Source organism: Castor canadensis, chromosome 7 (genome assembly GCF_047511655.1).
Source record: "Castor canadensis chromosome 7, mCasCan1.hap1v2, whole genome shotgun sequence".
Classification (NCBI taxonomy): domain Eukaryota; kingdom Metazoa; phylum Chordata; class Mammalia; order Rodentia; family Castoridae; genus Castor; species Castor canadensis.
Window position 1 is genome coordinate 98,319,013 of NC_133392.1, and position 14,491 is coordinate 98,333,503.

The 14,491-nt window shown below is 34.1% G+C and overlaps 1 protein-coding gene across 4 annotated transcripts in view; it reads left to right on the plus strand.

The window, feature by feature from the left end:
- Pigk (phosphatidylinositol glycan anchor biosynthesis class K) overlaps positions 1-14,491 on the plus strand; it is a 100,691-nt gene that overhangs the window by 47,282 nt on the left and 38,918 nt on the right. For all 4 annotated transcript variants that reach the window (XM_074079731.1, XM_074079732.1, XM_074079733.1 and 1 more), the window contains 3 exons: positions 232-349; positions 543-653; positions 4,035-4,207. In XM_074079731.1, coding sequence (XP_073935832.1) covers positions 232-349; positions 543-653; positions 4,035-4,207 — 402 coding nt within the window. The remainder of the gene's footprint in view (positions 1-231; positions 350-542; positions 654-4,034; positions 4,208-14,491) is intronic.

The following is a 14,491-nucleotide window of genomic DNA, read 5'->3' on the forward strand; positions in this document are numbered from 1 at the left end:
TTGAATTCTAAATCATACGGCATAGACAAGGGAGAAGAAAAAGTTGAGGCACCTTGTTTGTAACACAGTCACCACTCTCTGTTGGGGTGGTTTCCCTGGACAGGATTATTACCTTAACTTTAGTTAATGAGATGGCTAAGATAGGACTTAAACATGTTATGTTGTAGAAATATTAAGCAGTGTATGATTAACAGCATGATTCACATCAAAGATATATCACTTTTCTTTCAGCTATAATGAGCTACTGTTTATTATTGATACTTGCCAAGGAGCATCCATGTATGAGCGGTTTTATTCTCCTAACATAATGGCTCTAGCTAGCAGCCAAGTGGGAGAAGATTCACTGTCGGTAGGTGCATTTGCCCAGTTTGTAAACTTCAGTATCTTTGGAATGTGTAGTTGTTTCTGAAATCACTTATATGCTTTACAATGCATCTGTTATTTTGTATTCTTAGATTTTTTAGAGGGAAATTTTGGTTATATTTTAAGCACTTAATTTTAATGCACTATTAGACGTGTACTTTTTTCTTTCCTTTTCATAGCATCAACCTGATCCTGCAATTGGAGTCCATCTTATGGATAGGTACACATTTTATGTCTTGGAATTTCTAGAAGAAATTAATCCAGCTAGCCAAACTAATATGAATGACCTTGTAAGTATTTTCTTGATTTGACTATGACACATTGTTTTGCTGATCTTAAGTGTAAGGGAAGAGTATTCTCCCTGAGACTCGAGACTCCAATGTTTCACATGCTGCACTGCCTTTTAAACGATTCTGAATCTACCTTTATGTTAGTGTCTCCTTCTTTAGCACAAAAGACCAAAGCTTTAGTTCAGTTAATTTGCTGTTCCTGAGGCAATTTGCTGTTTTCATTCATATGATCATTCTCTTTCCCCTACTAGGAATGTATTTGTTTTAGATTCACCTTTTAAAATTCTACTTGTTTTCCAAGGGTCAAATCAGATTGTAACCCCCCTTCCAGGAAATTTCCCTGAATTCTTCCTTGTTGGTATTTATTTTACCTTTTCAGAGCTTCCACAGAAGTTTATTTCTCTTTTATGACAAGTACCACAAACTGTTATCAACCTTATTAATGGAGCTAAAGTCTTTCTCATTTAATGGGAAGCTCCTGGAAGAAAGGAACCTTATCTTACATATTTTTATGTGCCTTACAACTTCTAATACAATGTTTTGACATGGCTTGTTGAATTTACTTAATTTTTTCCTGACTTTTTTGTGCTTGTTGTATTTTTTAACTATATCAGCTTTGGAGTTACCCTTGAAAATATGCATAATAAGAAGCTTGAAACAGCAACTCTCATCTGGATAATTACTGTGTATCAATAACTCTCACTCTTTTTCCATTAACTTATGTATTGCTCATTTATTTACAAACACTTCTTTCCCTTCTTTTATCCCTTCTTCTCTTCCTCCTCCTTCTTTACTTCTCCTTTTCCCTTCTTTCTTCTTCCTTCTTCCTTCCTCTTTTCCCCTCTACTCCATCTTTTTTCTTTTTTTTGCTATGTAACCCAGGCCATTCTCAGACTCACCATCGTCTTGCCTCTGCCTCTCAAGTGCTGGGAAATTTTATGGGAAAGAATGAGGGAATTATGTTTTTTATTACTCATAGTTGTTATATAGGTTTTAATAAACATTCCTTACTAAAATCTTACCTTGTTAGCCCACCTCCATTTTAAAAGACAATGATGGCTTCTTCAATAAGAACGATCCATTTTCTTGCAGTTTACCATAGCTGTGATGATTTGACATATCTCTAGATCATTTGTGTAATAATACTTGTTTTCTATTGAATTATGTGTATAGAGTGAGATTTGCTGAGTATTAGTTGTATTCACAGTTCTATATTAGGCATCCTATTAGGAGCAGCAAAAAGACCTAGTTGCTAGCATTTTAAAAATGTGTACTGTCATTGGTCACTATTGAAGAGCACACTTATGAATTGTTAGATATTATAGGTGGTCTTTGGACCACCTGGGTAATTTTCTTTCCTCTGTGAATGTATTACTGTGGCCATGTACCTTTATTATACTTTAAGTATTGTACTGTAATTGTTTATATTTGTGATGTTTGCTCAACATTCTGTGCTTCCTATCCAGTGAATAAGTACCATGACAACAATGTACATTTTTGTATCTCCCTTTAACACAGTAGGGTTAGTGATTAGGTTTTTTTTTTTCTTGGAAGAGGTAGATTTTCACATTTGAAAGAAGAGAAGTATAGCACACTTTAGGGAAATGGAATAGCTGATATGAACAGAAGTTGGGATAGTAGATGATTCTTACCTTTGATAATAAACATATAGCCTAGCTAGAGTGTAGAGATCTGTAAATGAAGATTATTGAAAAATCAACTGAGCAACATGGGATCTGTGGGTCATCACTGTAGACGCTAAGGAAATCAGATTGATAAACATTCTTGAAGGGAGGAATAGCTGATGACTTAATCTCTTTGAGCCTTACTTTGAATGGAGGTTAACTCAGAATCATTAGTAGGCTGTTTGAGAATGTCTCCAAATTGTTTAGTACAGTGCTTGGAGCACTGTTTTATAAATTGTAGACGCTCCTTCCCTACTTCTTTCCCTCCCTGTTGATGGTTACCTTGTCTTCATAGGTGGGAAGTGCCATGGGCCTGTGATTATTATTTTTCTATATTCCATGGTTCAACCAAACAAGGCTGTTTGTTTTACATATCTCTGCAACTGCTCTTTATTTTTATCTTGTTGGTGGTACTAGGGTATGAACTGAGGCCTGGTTCTTGCGAGGCAGGTGCTCTGCTACTTGAGCCATATCCCCCAGCCCTTTTTTAGTTATTTCTCAGGTAGGATTTTGTGTTTTTACCAGGGCCAGCCTCATACTACTATCCTTTTACCTATTCCTTACCACTAGGATTATAGGCATGGTTTGTTGGTTGAGACTGGTCTTCCAATTTTTTGCCTGGGCTGCCCTTGACCTACAATCTCCTAATCTCTTCCTCCCTAGTAGTGCAACTGCTCCCTTATTAAGTATGTTCTTATTTTTTGTTCACAAACCCCACTTTTCTTTAAAAACAAAACCCCCCAAAACTTCTTAAATCCTGTAGTCTCTTTTTTCTCATCCTCAAACTATAAGAAGTTTATTCTTTTTTCTATCATATTATGTTTATTTATCTCTAAATAGATTTAAAGCCTTGAGAAGAACAGGACCTTGTTTTGATCAATCTTTGCAATCTCTGTGGGAGGTAATCTCTATGGAAGGTGAACCGAATCTATGTGGCAGTCACTCTTGTGGCTGTACACAGTGGATAATTACATGTCAGTCCTTGATCATTTACTGATGTGAAGTATCAGATAAAGAGTAACACAAAGTTATGAAGTGGTGCAGATGTCGTTTTCTCTCTGTAATCTCTGGAGCACTAGAGTGACTGTGGAGATATTGGGTGTTCATTTTCATCTTGGATAAGCTAAGAAAGTTGAGTTTATTATTATAAGGTGGTGTATAGTTCCACAGCAAGGGTAAGGGAGATATGCAGTGGGTAGGCTATGCTTCACCTTCCTACAATCTAGAGCAACTCCACTTTAAACCTTTTTACATATTGGGATACCAAGTAATATTTGAATTTAAAGTTTGAATCCAGGGTTACGGTCACAAAATGTTTGAAAACCAGTCCAGTGGAGCACCCTGCTGAGACGAATCTCGATGCAGAGAAAGCAATTCTGTTCTCATGATGTTGAGTGTGAGTTCTCCATGGATTTAAGGGCTCAAAATATGCTTTGTAAAAAACATGTGATTCAAGGAAGTGAGCGTTCATTTTTTTCTTCCATGGCCAGCTTCCTTTTGTTCACTCTTCTAATGTCTATAGACTTTTCTTAGAATGTCAGATATTAACAGTAGGAATGAAAATTTAATATTTAGATCTGTTAGCCTCTTTAGGTTTAAAAATGCATTGCAGTCTATTATATTTTGTTGCTGGATTTAATAAAAGTTACATTGTGCATATGTGTGTGTATTTACTACTTTTTTTTTTTTTTTTCAGTTTCAGGTATGTCCCAAAAGTCTCTGCGTGTCTACTCCCGGACATCGTATTGATCTTTTTCAGAGGGATCCTAAAAATGTCCTGATAACTGATTTCTTTGGAAGTGTACGGAAAGTGGAAATTACAACAGAAACTATTAGTTTGCAGCAGAATTCAGACATCATGGAAAGCAGGTATCCCTCTTAAATTACTATTTCAATAGAGTATTCTAGTCTTACAATTTGTAAATTTTTATGAAACACTATTTTAGGAAATGAAAGTTGGTGTTTGGAAGTTTCACATTTGTACCCAGTCTTCACCTTCTTTAGGCCATATGCTTTTCTAATTTATGGACAAAAGGTGTAAATTTTAGTGGAAACCTAAGATCATTGTTAGGCTTAAGTTGGTCATAAGTTTGCAACTTGCTAAAAAGGCATTGAACTTTGCCTATAACTGGCCATCAAAGTGATGGGGCTCTTGGCACTTCATTATGGAAAGGCATGGGGAGATACGAGTCAGGTACTTACTTCCTGAGGAGTAGATTTTTATGTGAGAGCAGTGAGTGTGCATGCATGTTTGTGTGAGAGAGGTTGAGAGAAATTGATTGACTTTGAGTATGTGAATTTTGGAAATATGATGTTCAATTTTTTCTGTAATTTCCTTAAAAGGAAATACCTTATTAGGATCAAATAAAAACTCAGTTAATAGCCACTTTCTTAAAACATAACAATATATTTTGTTAGCCACCCACCTTTATTATTTAATATTGTCTGATACTATCAGAAACTCATACTCCAAGAGAACTTTTCTGGACTATGAAATGGCAACATATAAATATTTTATAGTTTTAAAATTTCAAAGATTCCTACTTGAACTTATGAAGGTAGTAGGAATAAGTTACAAAAACTAACATAAAACATTTTTCTTATGAAGATTTAGAATTGGTATTATTTGCTGTCTGAAAATTCAAAGTCAGTTTTTTCTTTTGCAATTTCTTATAGCTAGTGGCTTAAAAGAAGTTTTAAGATGACAGATCATACAGCAAAATCACTTTTATTTCTTGTTTAAATAAGAGCTTTTAAATTATCATTGGCTAAACCATACTTGGGATTAGTGTTATTTCTCTTACCAAATTTCTCTTGAATTTAAGGCTATAAAAGATAAATACTTTCTCTTAATCATCTGAATATTGAATTAATCTCCTTTATAGGCAAGAACTGTCTTTGTACTTCTGTACTTCTTGTTTTCTCAATACACACTATATATATATTACTAAAAAATTATTTAAGTGGAATTTTACTAAGTTTTGTTATATGTTCTGGAAGAATAGAATTTTGCCTCTTCACTTTTCTCTATGTATTAGTTCGAAAGCAAAAATTGTTAGTGCTGAAGATTGTCTTAATTTATCTTTGAGGAGAAAATGAAGTTTTAAAACCAGCTCCCAAGCCCTGTTGAGTTAGAGCACCCTCTAGTGTGAATAAATTTTATTTAGGATGTTGCTCTTCACAGGTTTCATAATTACTGGTGTAACGTGGGCACGTGTAGTGGTGTGTGCCTGTGGTCCTAGCTACTGGGGAGGCTCAGTCAGATTGCTTGAGCCCAGGAGTTAGGGATCAGTATGGACAACACAGTGTGACCCCATGTCTCTCTTCCTCCTTCTTTCCTCCTCCTTCTCCTCCTCCTCCTCCTCCTCCTCCTTCTTCTCTCTCTCTCTCTCTCTCTCTCTCTCTCTGATGATATTGGGGTGTGAACTTAGGGCTTCATGCTTCCTGGGCAGACACTGTACCACTTGAACCATGCCACCAACCTTCCATTTCTTTAGAAAAGAATTGCTGGTCTACTTTGTTCAGTTAATTTATGAGAATAAAGTTACTGTTGTGCTTTAGGAATTTCCACATGGATGCTACAAACATTATTTCATTGTATGTGGATACTATTTACATGTAAATACGAATAGTAATTGAAAGTTTATTTAGAGAAAAGTGTTTTCACCAAAGATCAGATATTGCAAAAAAGTTATTAAGAAAATTATAGGTTAGAATGTATATGTACTTTTTCACATCTTGGGTAAAAAATATCAACAGTGTTATTAAACTTGATAGTGAACAGTTTTAGATATAGTTCTATATTTATTAAGGAAACAATGCAGTCCATTTGTTCATATTGGCTTTTAATTAATTAATTAATTAATTTTTTGGTGTTGGTACCGGGGTTTGAACTCAGAGCCTGTGATTGCTAGGCAGGTACTCTACCACTTGAGCCATGTCCCAGCCCCCAGACTGGCTTTTTAAAATACTTTGTGTATTAGTCTAGTATACACTAGACTGAAATAGTGGGGATCTTTAGTACACAAAACTGCCTGGAGTAGCTATATGAAATAAGGTTTTTTTTGTGTTTTCTGAAACTTAGGCTTATTAAGTAAGGGTAAGTCCTACGCTACAATGATCACAGAAGTGCAGATAACTCTGTGACACACTTATTTCATTTCCTTTGAATATGTAGCCTAGAAGTGGGAACAGCAGATTATGTGGTAGTTGTGTTTTTATTTTTTTGAAGCACCTTCACACTTTTCTATAACAGCGTACTAATTACATTCCCACTAACAGTATACAAGGGTTCTCTTTTTCCACATCCTTGGCAAGATCATGCTTGTTATCATTTGTCTTTTGACAGTAGTCATTCTAACAGGTGTGATGCAGCTCATTTATTTTTTATTTTGTTGCCTGTGTTTTGGGCTTATCTAAGAAATCATTGGCAAGACCACTATATTGGTTTTTTTTCCCCCAAGTAGTTTTAGGTCAGTTTAATGCAATTTATTTTTATTACTAATTTTTTTGGGTATAGTGCTGGGGTTGGAACCCAGGGTCTTGCACTTGCTAGGCAAGTACTCTACCACTGAACCCGCCCCTGCCCTGTAGTTTTAGGTCTTACCTTTAAGTTTTTTAATCTTTTAGAAGTTGATTTTTATATTTGGAGGGAGGCAAAGGTTCAGTTCATCTACATGTGAATATTCTTTTTCCCACTACTACTGAATAAAGAGACTGTCTTTTCCCCTACATATTATTGGCATCTTTGTCAAAGATCAGTTGAATGTAGGTGTGTGGTTTATTTGTTTCTAAAGTTTTGTCAGTACCATGCTATTTTGATTACTATAGCCTTTTAGTGTATTTTGAAACCAGACAGTGTGACGCCTCCAGCTTTGTTCTTTTTGTTAAGAGTGCTTGGTTATTTGGGGTCTTTTTTGGTTCTGTTCAAATTTTAGGATTGATTTTTCTATTTCTGGAAAAATGTGCTTGGATTTTGATACAGATTGCATTGAATCTGTAGATTGCTTTAGGTAATACAGACAATTTAACAGGGTTCTTTAAATCCATGAACATGGAATTTCTTTCCATTTATATATGACTTCTTCAATTTCTTTAATCAGTGTTTTATAGTTTTCAGTGTACAGATATTTCACTTCCTTGGTTAAATTTATTTCTAAGTGTTTTCCTTTATTCATTTTTTTGTTACTACTGTAAGTGGGATTGTTTTCTTGATTTTTTTAGATCTTTGATAGTGTTCTGAAGATTTATATCCTCAGACATTCCCCAGTCTATATTTCAGCTTAGGCATGTGCCCACCTCTGGTCCAACCAGTAGTAAGGGTCATATACCACAAAATTGTTGCTGCCCGGGATCTACCTCATGTGGATAATGTGAACCCCAAAAAGGAACTTAGGAGCTAGGCAGATGCCTTGAAGAATATTTGCATTGTCTCATTTAATTCTCAAGATAACTTCATGAAGCAGGTGTAATTTCTCCATTTTGTAGATATACGCACCCAGAAAGATTAAGGATCCTGTCTAAGGTCACATACCTAATAAATTGTATAGCCAGAATACAAATCCAGAGATATGTCAGACTCCTAGAAAAAAAAGATATATTCTTCTTTTATGCTTTCATGATTTACACTGAGCTACTTGTCTTGTTTTCTTTTAAAATTAACCATTTCTTGGGCTGAGGACTTGGCTCAAGTGGTACACTGCCTAACTAGCTGATGCCCCGAGTGCAAACTTCAGTATGGCTAAAAGAAAAAAAAAGTTTATATTATATCAAATATAAGCTGCATTAAAAGAATACAATATGTAAAGGATACAAATAAAAGTAAAGGAGTTATATAAAGCAAATGTTCATGTAACCGCCAGGAAAACAAATGGAAGAATGTCAAAAAGTGGAAAGTTCCTGTATCCCTTAGGCCTTTTCCTTGTCTCTACCTATTCAGCTCCCCCTCAAAGTTAAGCACTAGCTCGACTTTATGGGATTTACTTTCTTGTTCTTCATTTTAGTTTTATCCCCTAAGCATTTATCCTTAAACACTATGTTTTGCTTCATTTGCTAATATTATATTTGTGGAATTGATTTGTTTTATTGTACATACTGTAGGGTTTTTTTTAAGATTTAAAAAAAATGAAGTATAATTTACTTAAATAAAAACTGTACATTTTAGAGTTTTTACAGATGCGTACAGTTGGATAATCACCATGTCAGTCCATCACTCCGAGAACTTACTTTATACCCCTTTTTATTTAATTCCTCCCCAGTGTCCTTGCAAACCCCTGGTCTGTTTTCTGTCCAAATAGTTTTTCCTTTTCTAGAATATCATAAAATGGAATCATACATTCTCTATCTCACCATGATTTTAATTTGCATATATAATGACTAAGGATGTTGGATGTAATTACATGTGCTTATTGATCACTCATACATCTTTTATGAAGTGTTTAGTCAATTTTTTTTGCCATTTAAAAAATTAGGTTGTTTTCTTACTAAATTATGACAGTTTTTTATATAGTCTAGGTATAAGTTCTTTTTCAGATATATGTACTACAAAATATTTTTTCCAGTCTGTGGTTTACTTTTATAGAAATGTCTTTTGAAGTGTAGAAGACTTAATGTTGATAGATTTCATTGATCAGTTTTTCTTTATACTTAGTACCCTTTGTGTAAGGAATCTTTCCCTAACCCAAATTCACAAAGGTTTTCTTTTATAGGTTTTATAGTGTTAGCTTACATATTTATGTCTCTGTTCATTTTGAATTAATTTTTGAATATGATATGAGGTAGGGGTTGAAGTTTATTTTAGTTACAAATCACTGGTCAATTTATTTCTTAAAATAAAGAAACCTACTGGGACTTTGATTGAGATTGGTTGACTGTATCAATTTGGAGAGTGTGGATAGCCTAAACTTCTGGGTTCTGAAAATCATAGACACATCTCAACAGTTAGTTAGATATTAATTTTTCCATTTGTTTGCTGCTCAAATACAGAAGCACAATTGAATTTATAATCATGTTGTATTTTAGAATCTTGCTGACACTGGGGTTGGTGATCCCAATCCCAATCAAAACTCAGTAGGCTTTTTTTTTTGGAGAGATTGACAATCTGATCCCAAAATTTATATGGAACTGTAAAGGACTTATTGTAGTATATATTATTTCATTAAATATATGGTTTCAAGTATATTTGTTTACTAGGAAATTAATTCAGAGTTAAATGTACATATTCAGTAGAAACATCTATTTGAGAGTTGGATGAAATTGATTGTGAGGAATATGAACCTTTGCAATCACATTATTCACTGAAAATTGCTCAGTAAATTGATAAGATTGTGAAACTTTATGAACCAAAGAATAAGCAAAATGGCATAAGTAGCAGTTGACAGGATTTCTCCCTTATTTTTCTTCATGCTACTGTTTTTTGGCATTACTGGGGTTTATACTCAAAGCTTCTCACTTGCTAGGCAGGCGCTGAACTGCTTGAGCTACACTCTCATCTGTTTTTTGCTTTAGTTATTTTTCAGATAGGTCACACGTACTTACCTAGGGCTGGTCTCAGACCACGATCCTCCTATTTATGATTAATGGGTAGCTGGGATTATAGGCATGGACAACTATATTAAACTTGATGTTTGAGATGGGTTATAGCTAGCTAGCCCTTTGCTTAGACTGGCCTCAAACCTCTGTCCTCCCAATCTCTACCTTCAAGTAGCTGCTATTATAGGCATGAGCCACTCTGCTTTCTGATGAATTTCTTCATCAACTAGTATAATTCCATTTTATCTTAAACATCTTAACTGTGTGTTACTTCATGTATTTAAGTTTTCATTAAAATGGAACTTCAGAAATTACATGTGATTCATTTGATTTATAAAGATAAATAAACCAATAAGTAAATTATCCATTTGTCATTTTGCATACACATGAAGTTCTTACTGTCGTTTCAAAATGTGTTGATCACTTTGTAAGTTTTTTAGCAATTCATTTCGCTACCTATAATTAACAAAAATATGCACTTCATTACTTTATGACTTTTAAGAAATCAGTGTATGTAGGAAGTACAGCATAATGTAGAGTTATATCTCTTTGTGGACATAAAACATCCCCAAATATAAGTTGGGAAATAGTGTGCTTACCAAGAGTAATAGTTTCCAGCTAATACTTATTAACATTTTAAGTATTAAACATAGCTAATTTTAAATACTAGAATTTGAAAGTTTTAAATTGCATGCAATCTAAAAATTTTGTGATAGTATTTATAAATCATTACAAATCCATCCATTGGGATGTTTAGAGAGTAAGTTTCTTAATTATATGGAAAAATAATCATAGGATCTCTATGGTTTCTTTGAATTCTTTCACTATGACTCTCTTCATTGCATACTAATTATAGTATTACTCCATTCCACCAAATGAAGCTTTAATATTATAAGTAAGTTAAAAAATTTTATTAATGTCTGTAATCTGATATTATAGACGATAGAAACAGCATAAAGATCAAAAGAACAGCCATGAGAATCAATTCTGAAAGTCATATCATCTGGCATTTACTGGCTATATAACCTTGGAAAACTACTTGGACTCTTCTCAGTTTATGCACCTCTGAAATGGGGATAATAACTCTACCTGATAAGAGTTTTTAAGAGAGTTGTTTTTCATTTTTCTTATAAAGTACTTAATCCTGTGCTTTAAATATAGTTACCTGCTCAGTGTTTAGCATTACTGAGAAAGCTTATCCTATATACTGACAGAAATTAATTTCTGCAAGAATTCTATTTTATCTATTTGTTTAAATTATCTGTTCTGTTTTGATTGATGTAAACTAGTTATTTCAAATCTGGAGAATTCTCATTTGTAGAAATAAATACTACACTGAATTGAGAAATTGTATTTTACCAGAAGGTGGCAGTAGTATCGCATATTTGTGTATATGGAACCATCTCTAAAATGTTGGAGATTGAGGTAGGTTGTAACTTTAAATACATCGTGATATCTGTTTCTTCAGATCAGTGGCAGGAGAAAATGACTTCTGATATTCTGTTGTCAGTTTGAAAAAGAATTTCTGTATGTATAAGTGGTTTCACTTCAGGAAACATAACATAATTTAATGTAATAACATAGCTAAATCTACAGGAAACTTTTGAATTATCATTTTCTGGCATATTTCATATATTTATATATTAAGTATATAATCAAAAAACTTAAGATGTTTGTGTGAGGATTCTTTGTTATTAATTTGTAATAAAATAATCTGTGTCTGTAATTTAGTGGATTAAAGTAGTTTAATTTTTAAGACTGATTTATATATGACACTAGGATTGTAACTGTTAGGTAAGGCAAGAGGCTGAAGACCTTTATGTTAATAGTATAAATCTGTAACCACATCTTGGAAGTTGCCATTTTTATTGAAATCATGGTGAGCCTTTTTATTTGGCTTTCAAGTATTTTACAGGTCAGCATTGCCAAACTGCCCTTCCTTGTTCTCCAGGTAACCTTTGAGGCAACATGGTCAGTAGAAGGTCTTGATGGTGAATGAACTTGAATTCATATTTTGGGTCTAGTTACTTGTTTTTGTTTTCAGGCACATTATTTAGTCTTTCTCAAGTTTAGCTATTTATCTGAAAAGGGTGGTTTTCTCTGTACCTTTAGATTGTTTTTGAGGATTGAGAACAATGTCTATAAAATGGACATACTTGGCATCTAAAACTCAGTCATGTTGATGTCTTTCCTTCAGTGCAAGAATTGCAGTGCAGTGTTAGCATTTCTATTTGGTATACTGTAGTACTTATAGCTTGATTTATATTTTTATTAGCCATGCCACATATGGCCCATTCTGACAGGAATTATTGTTAGTCTGGTCTTCTCATACTTAACTTGTGTTGTTGAGTCTCTGGTTTTTTGGGTTTTTTTGGGTTTTTTTGGCATTACTGAGGTTTGAAGAGGCTGTGCACTTGCTGAGTAATATATTTATATTTAAGATACACAATGTGATTTTTTTAGGGTGGTACTAGGGTTTGAAATTAAGGCCTTGTGTTTTCTGGCCCTGCTGTACCAATAGAGCCACACCTGGAAGGGGAGAGGAGCAGTGTGCTGGGGATACAGCTCAGTGGTATCTCATTGCCTAATAATAGCTCTGAATGAACCTCTAAGGGAGCTTTGCTTAGCAGTAGGGAAATGTCTTTGAGAAAACCACACAGGGAGCTAAAATTCTAGTGTTAGGTGAAAGTAGAAGGGAAAGCTGCCTAAATGGTAATCACTGACATATAAAACCCTAGAGTTTTGAGTTAGAATAGTTGTGTGTGAGAGTCAGGACAAAAAACTATGGATCCATTTGTAAATACATGAGTGTTTATCCATCTTTCTATATCTATCATACATTACATATCATGAATATTATGTATGAGAAAACATAGCTGTAATTGACCTCATATACATCTACATCTTAAAAGATGTTCATCTTCTTTATGGAGACCATTATAAAATTAATTACAAAACATAAAGGAGCACCTAATAAATGGAGAGGTAGACCATATTCAGAGATAATAAATTACTATCAATGACTTCAGCCAAGTTATTTGTAAATATATTATAATTTCTTTTAAATTTCCAGTATTTAATAAATGCCCGGCACTATTCCAAGCTCTTTGAAATTATCAGCTTGTTTAACCCTCAAAACATATGTAAATTACAGGGAGGTTTGTATATTGTGGCATAATTACTAAGTGGAAGTGCTAGCTGTCTGCCTCTAGATGTGTACTCTTAACCATTACTGTATTGTGCCTTCAGGGATTTTTCATTTTGTAACTTAGATAGTCCATGAAATGACTGGTGTAGTACCAAGAATAGCCAAGGCTATTTAGATGACTAGGGAACATGGGCAGTAGTAGTGGTGAGAGAGGCATTTCCTCTCTCTGGTACTATTTTAAACCTTTAATGATGAAAATATTTGTTCGGATTGGGCACATAAATATGCAACAGATCATAAAGCCCTAAAAGAGACCCATGCATAATAGGGTTTTATAAATTAGAGGAAAGAATAAATAAGTAAAAATAGTCATGTTGAAGCAATTGATTTAACACAGAAAGAAAAGTGTAATTAGATTTTCCTTTCACACTGTATGTAAAAACAAATTGCAAATGGCTTAAAGATCTGAATGTAGAAAGAAAGCATTACAATTATTGGAGAATGCCTTTTTGATTTAGACGAAGGAAAAGATGTCATTCTACTGAAAGCACAGCTAATAAAAGAAAAAAATACTGAAGCTTACTGAAACAAAATGAAAATACATACAGTTTTTAAAAAGCAAGCATTTAGAAGACAAAGTCAGGGTGAAATAATTTGCAACATGTAAGCCAGAGAATTTCTGTCCAGATTATGCAAATAACTCTGTATGTTGATTAAAAAAAAAAAGACAAACCCAACAGAAAAATAAGCAAAAGAAACACATTTTTGAAAAGAGAAAATGCTCTTGTCCCATGACTGTGTAAAGATGTTTTTAGGAAGAAATTAAAACAATGTGGTACTGTTTCTTGTGGAAAATCAAGTGGTGATGATCTAAGGAAATGGGAAATTATACATTTCTGGTGGCAGTATAAACTGATATAGTCACTTTGGATAGCAGTTTGGTTGTTTGTAGCAACTTTTAAAATATGTGTAATGTGTGACCTACCAAGTCCACTTCTAAATGATTATAATGTCTTAACACAAAGGTTGGGAAACTCTGTAAAGGGCTAGATAGCAAATGTCTTAGCCTTTGTAGGTCATATGGGCTTGTTTGCAAATAACTCAACTCTGTTGTAGAACAACACAAATTTGAATTCAGTATTGTTATGAAAAACGCCGCTCTCAAAGCTCACGAGAAAAGTCTCACATCCATAGAGCAAAGTTTAATGGCAGGCCCAAACTGCCAGGCTGGCTGGGTAAAAGATGGCACAGCCCTGAGTCTGGGCGAGCAGTGGCTTTTATAGAAGGGGAGGGTAAGGAAGTTAGTACAGGTGCAGTAGTCTCTGGTAGGGGTGGGGCTGTCTTAGAGCATGGGAATTTGTTTAAGGACAGGGCTGTCATTTTGGCTGATTCACAAAATGGCAACATTATTGTTCTATCATTCCCCCATTTTTTCTTTAATAATGATGAGGGTAGGGGCTGAGGATCAGGAATTG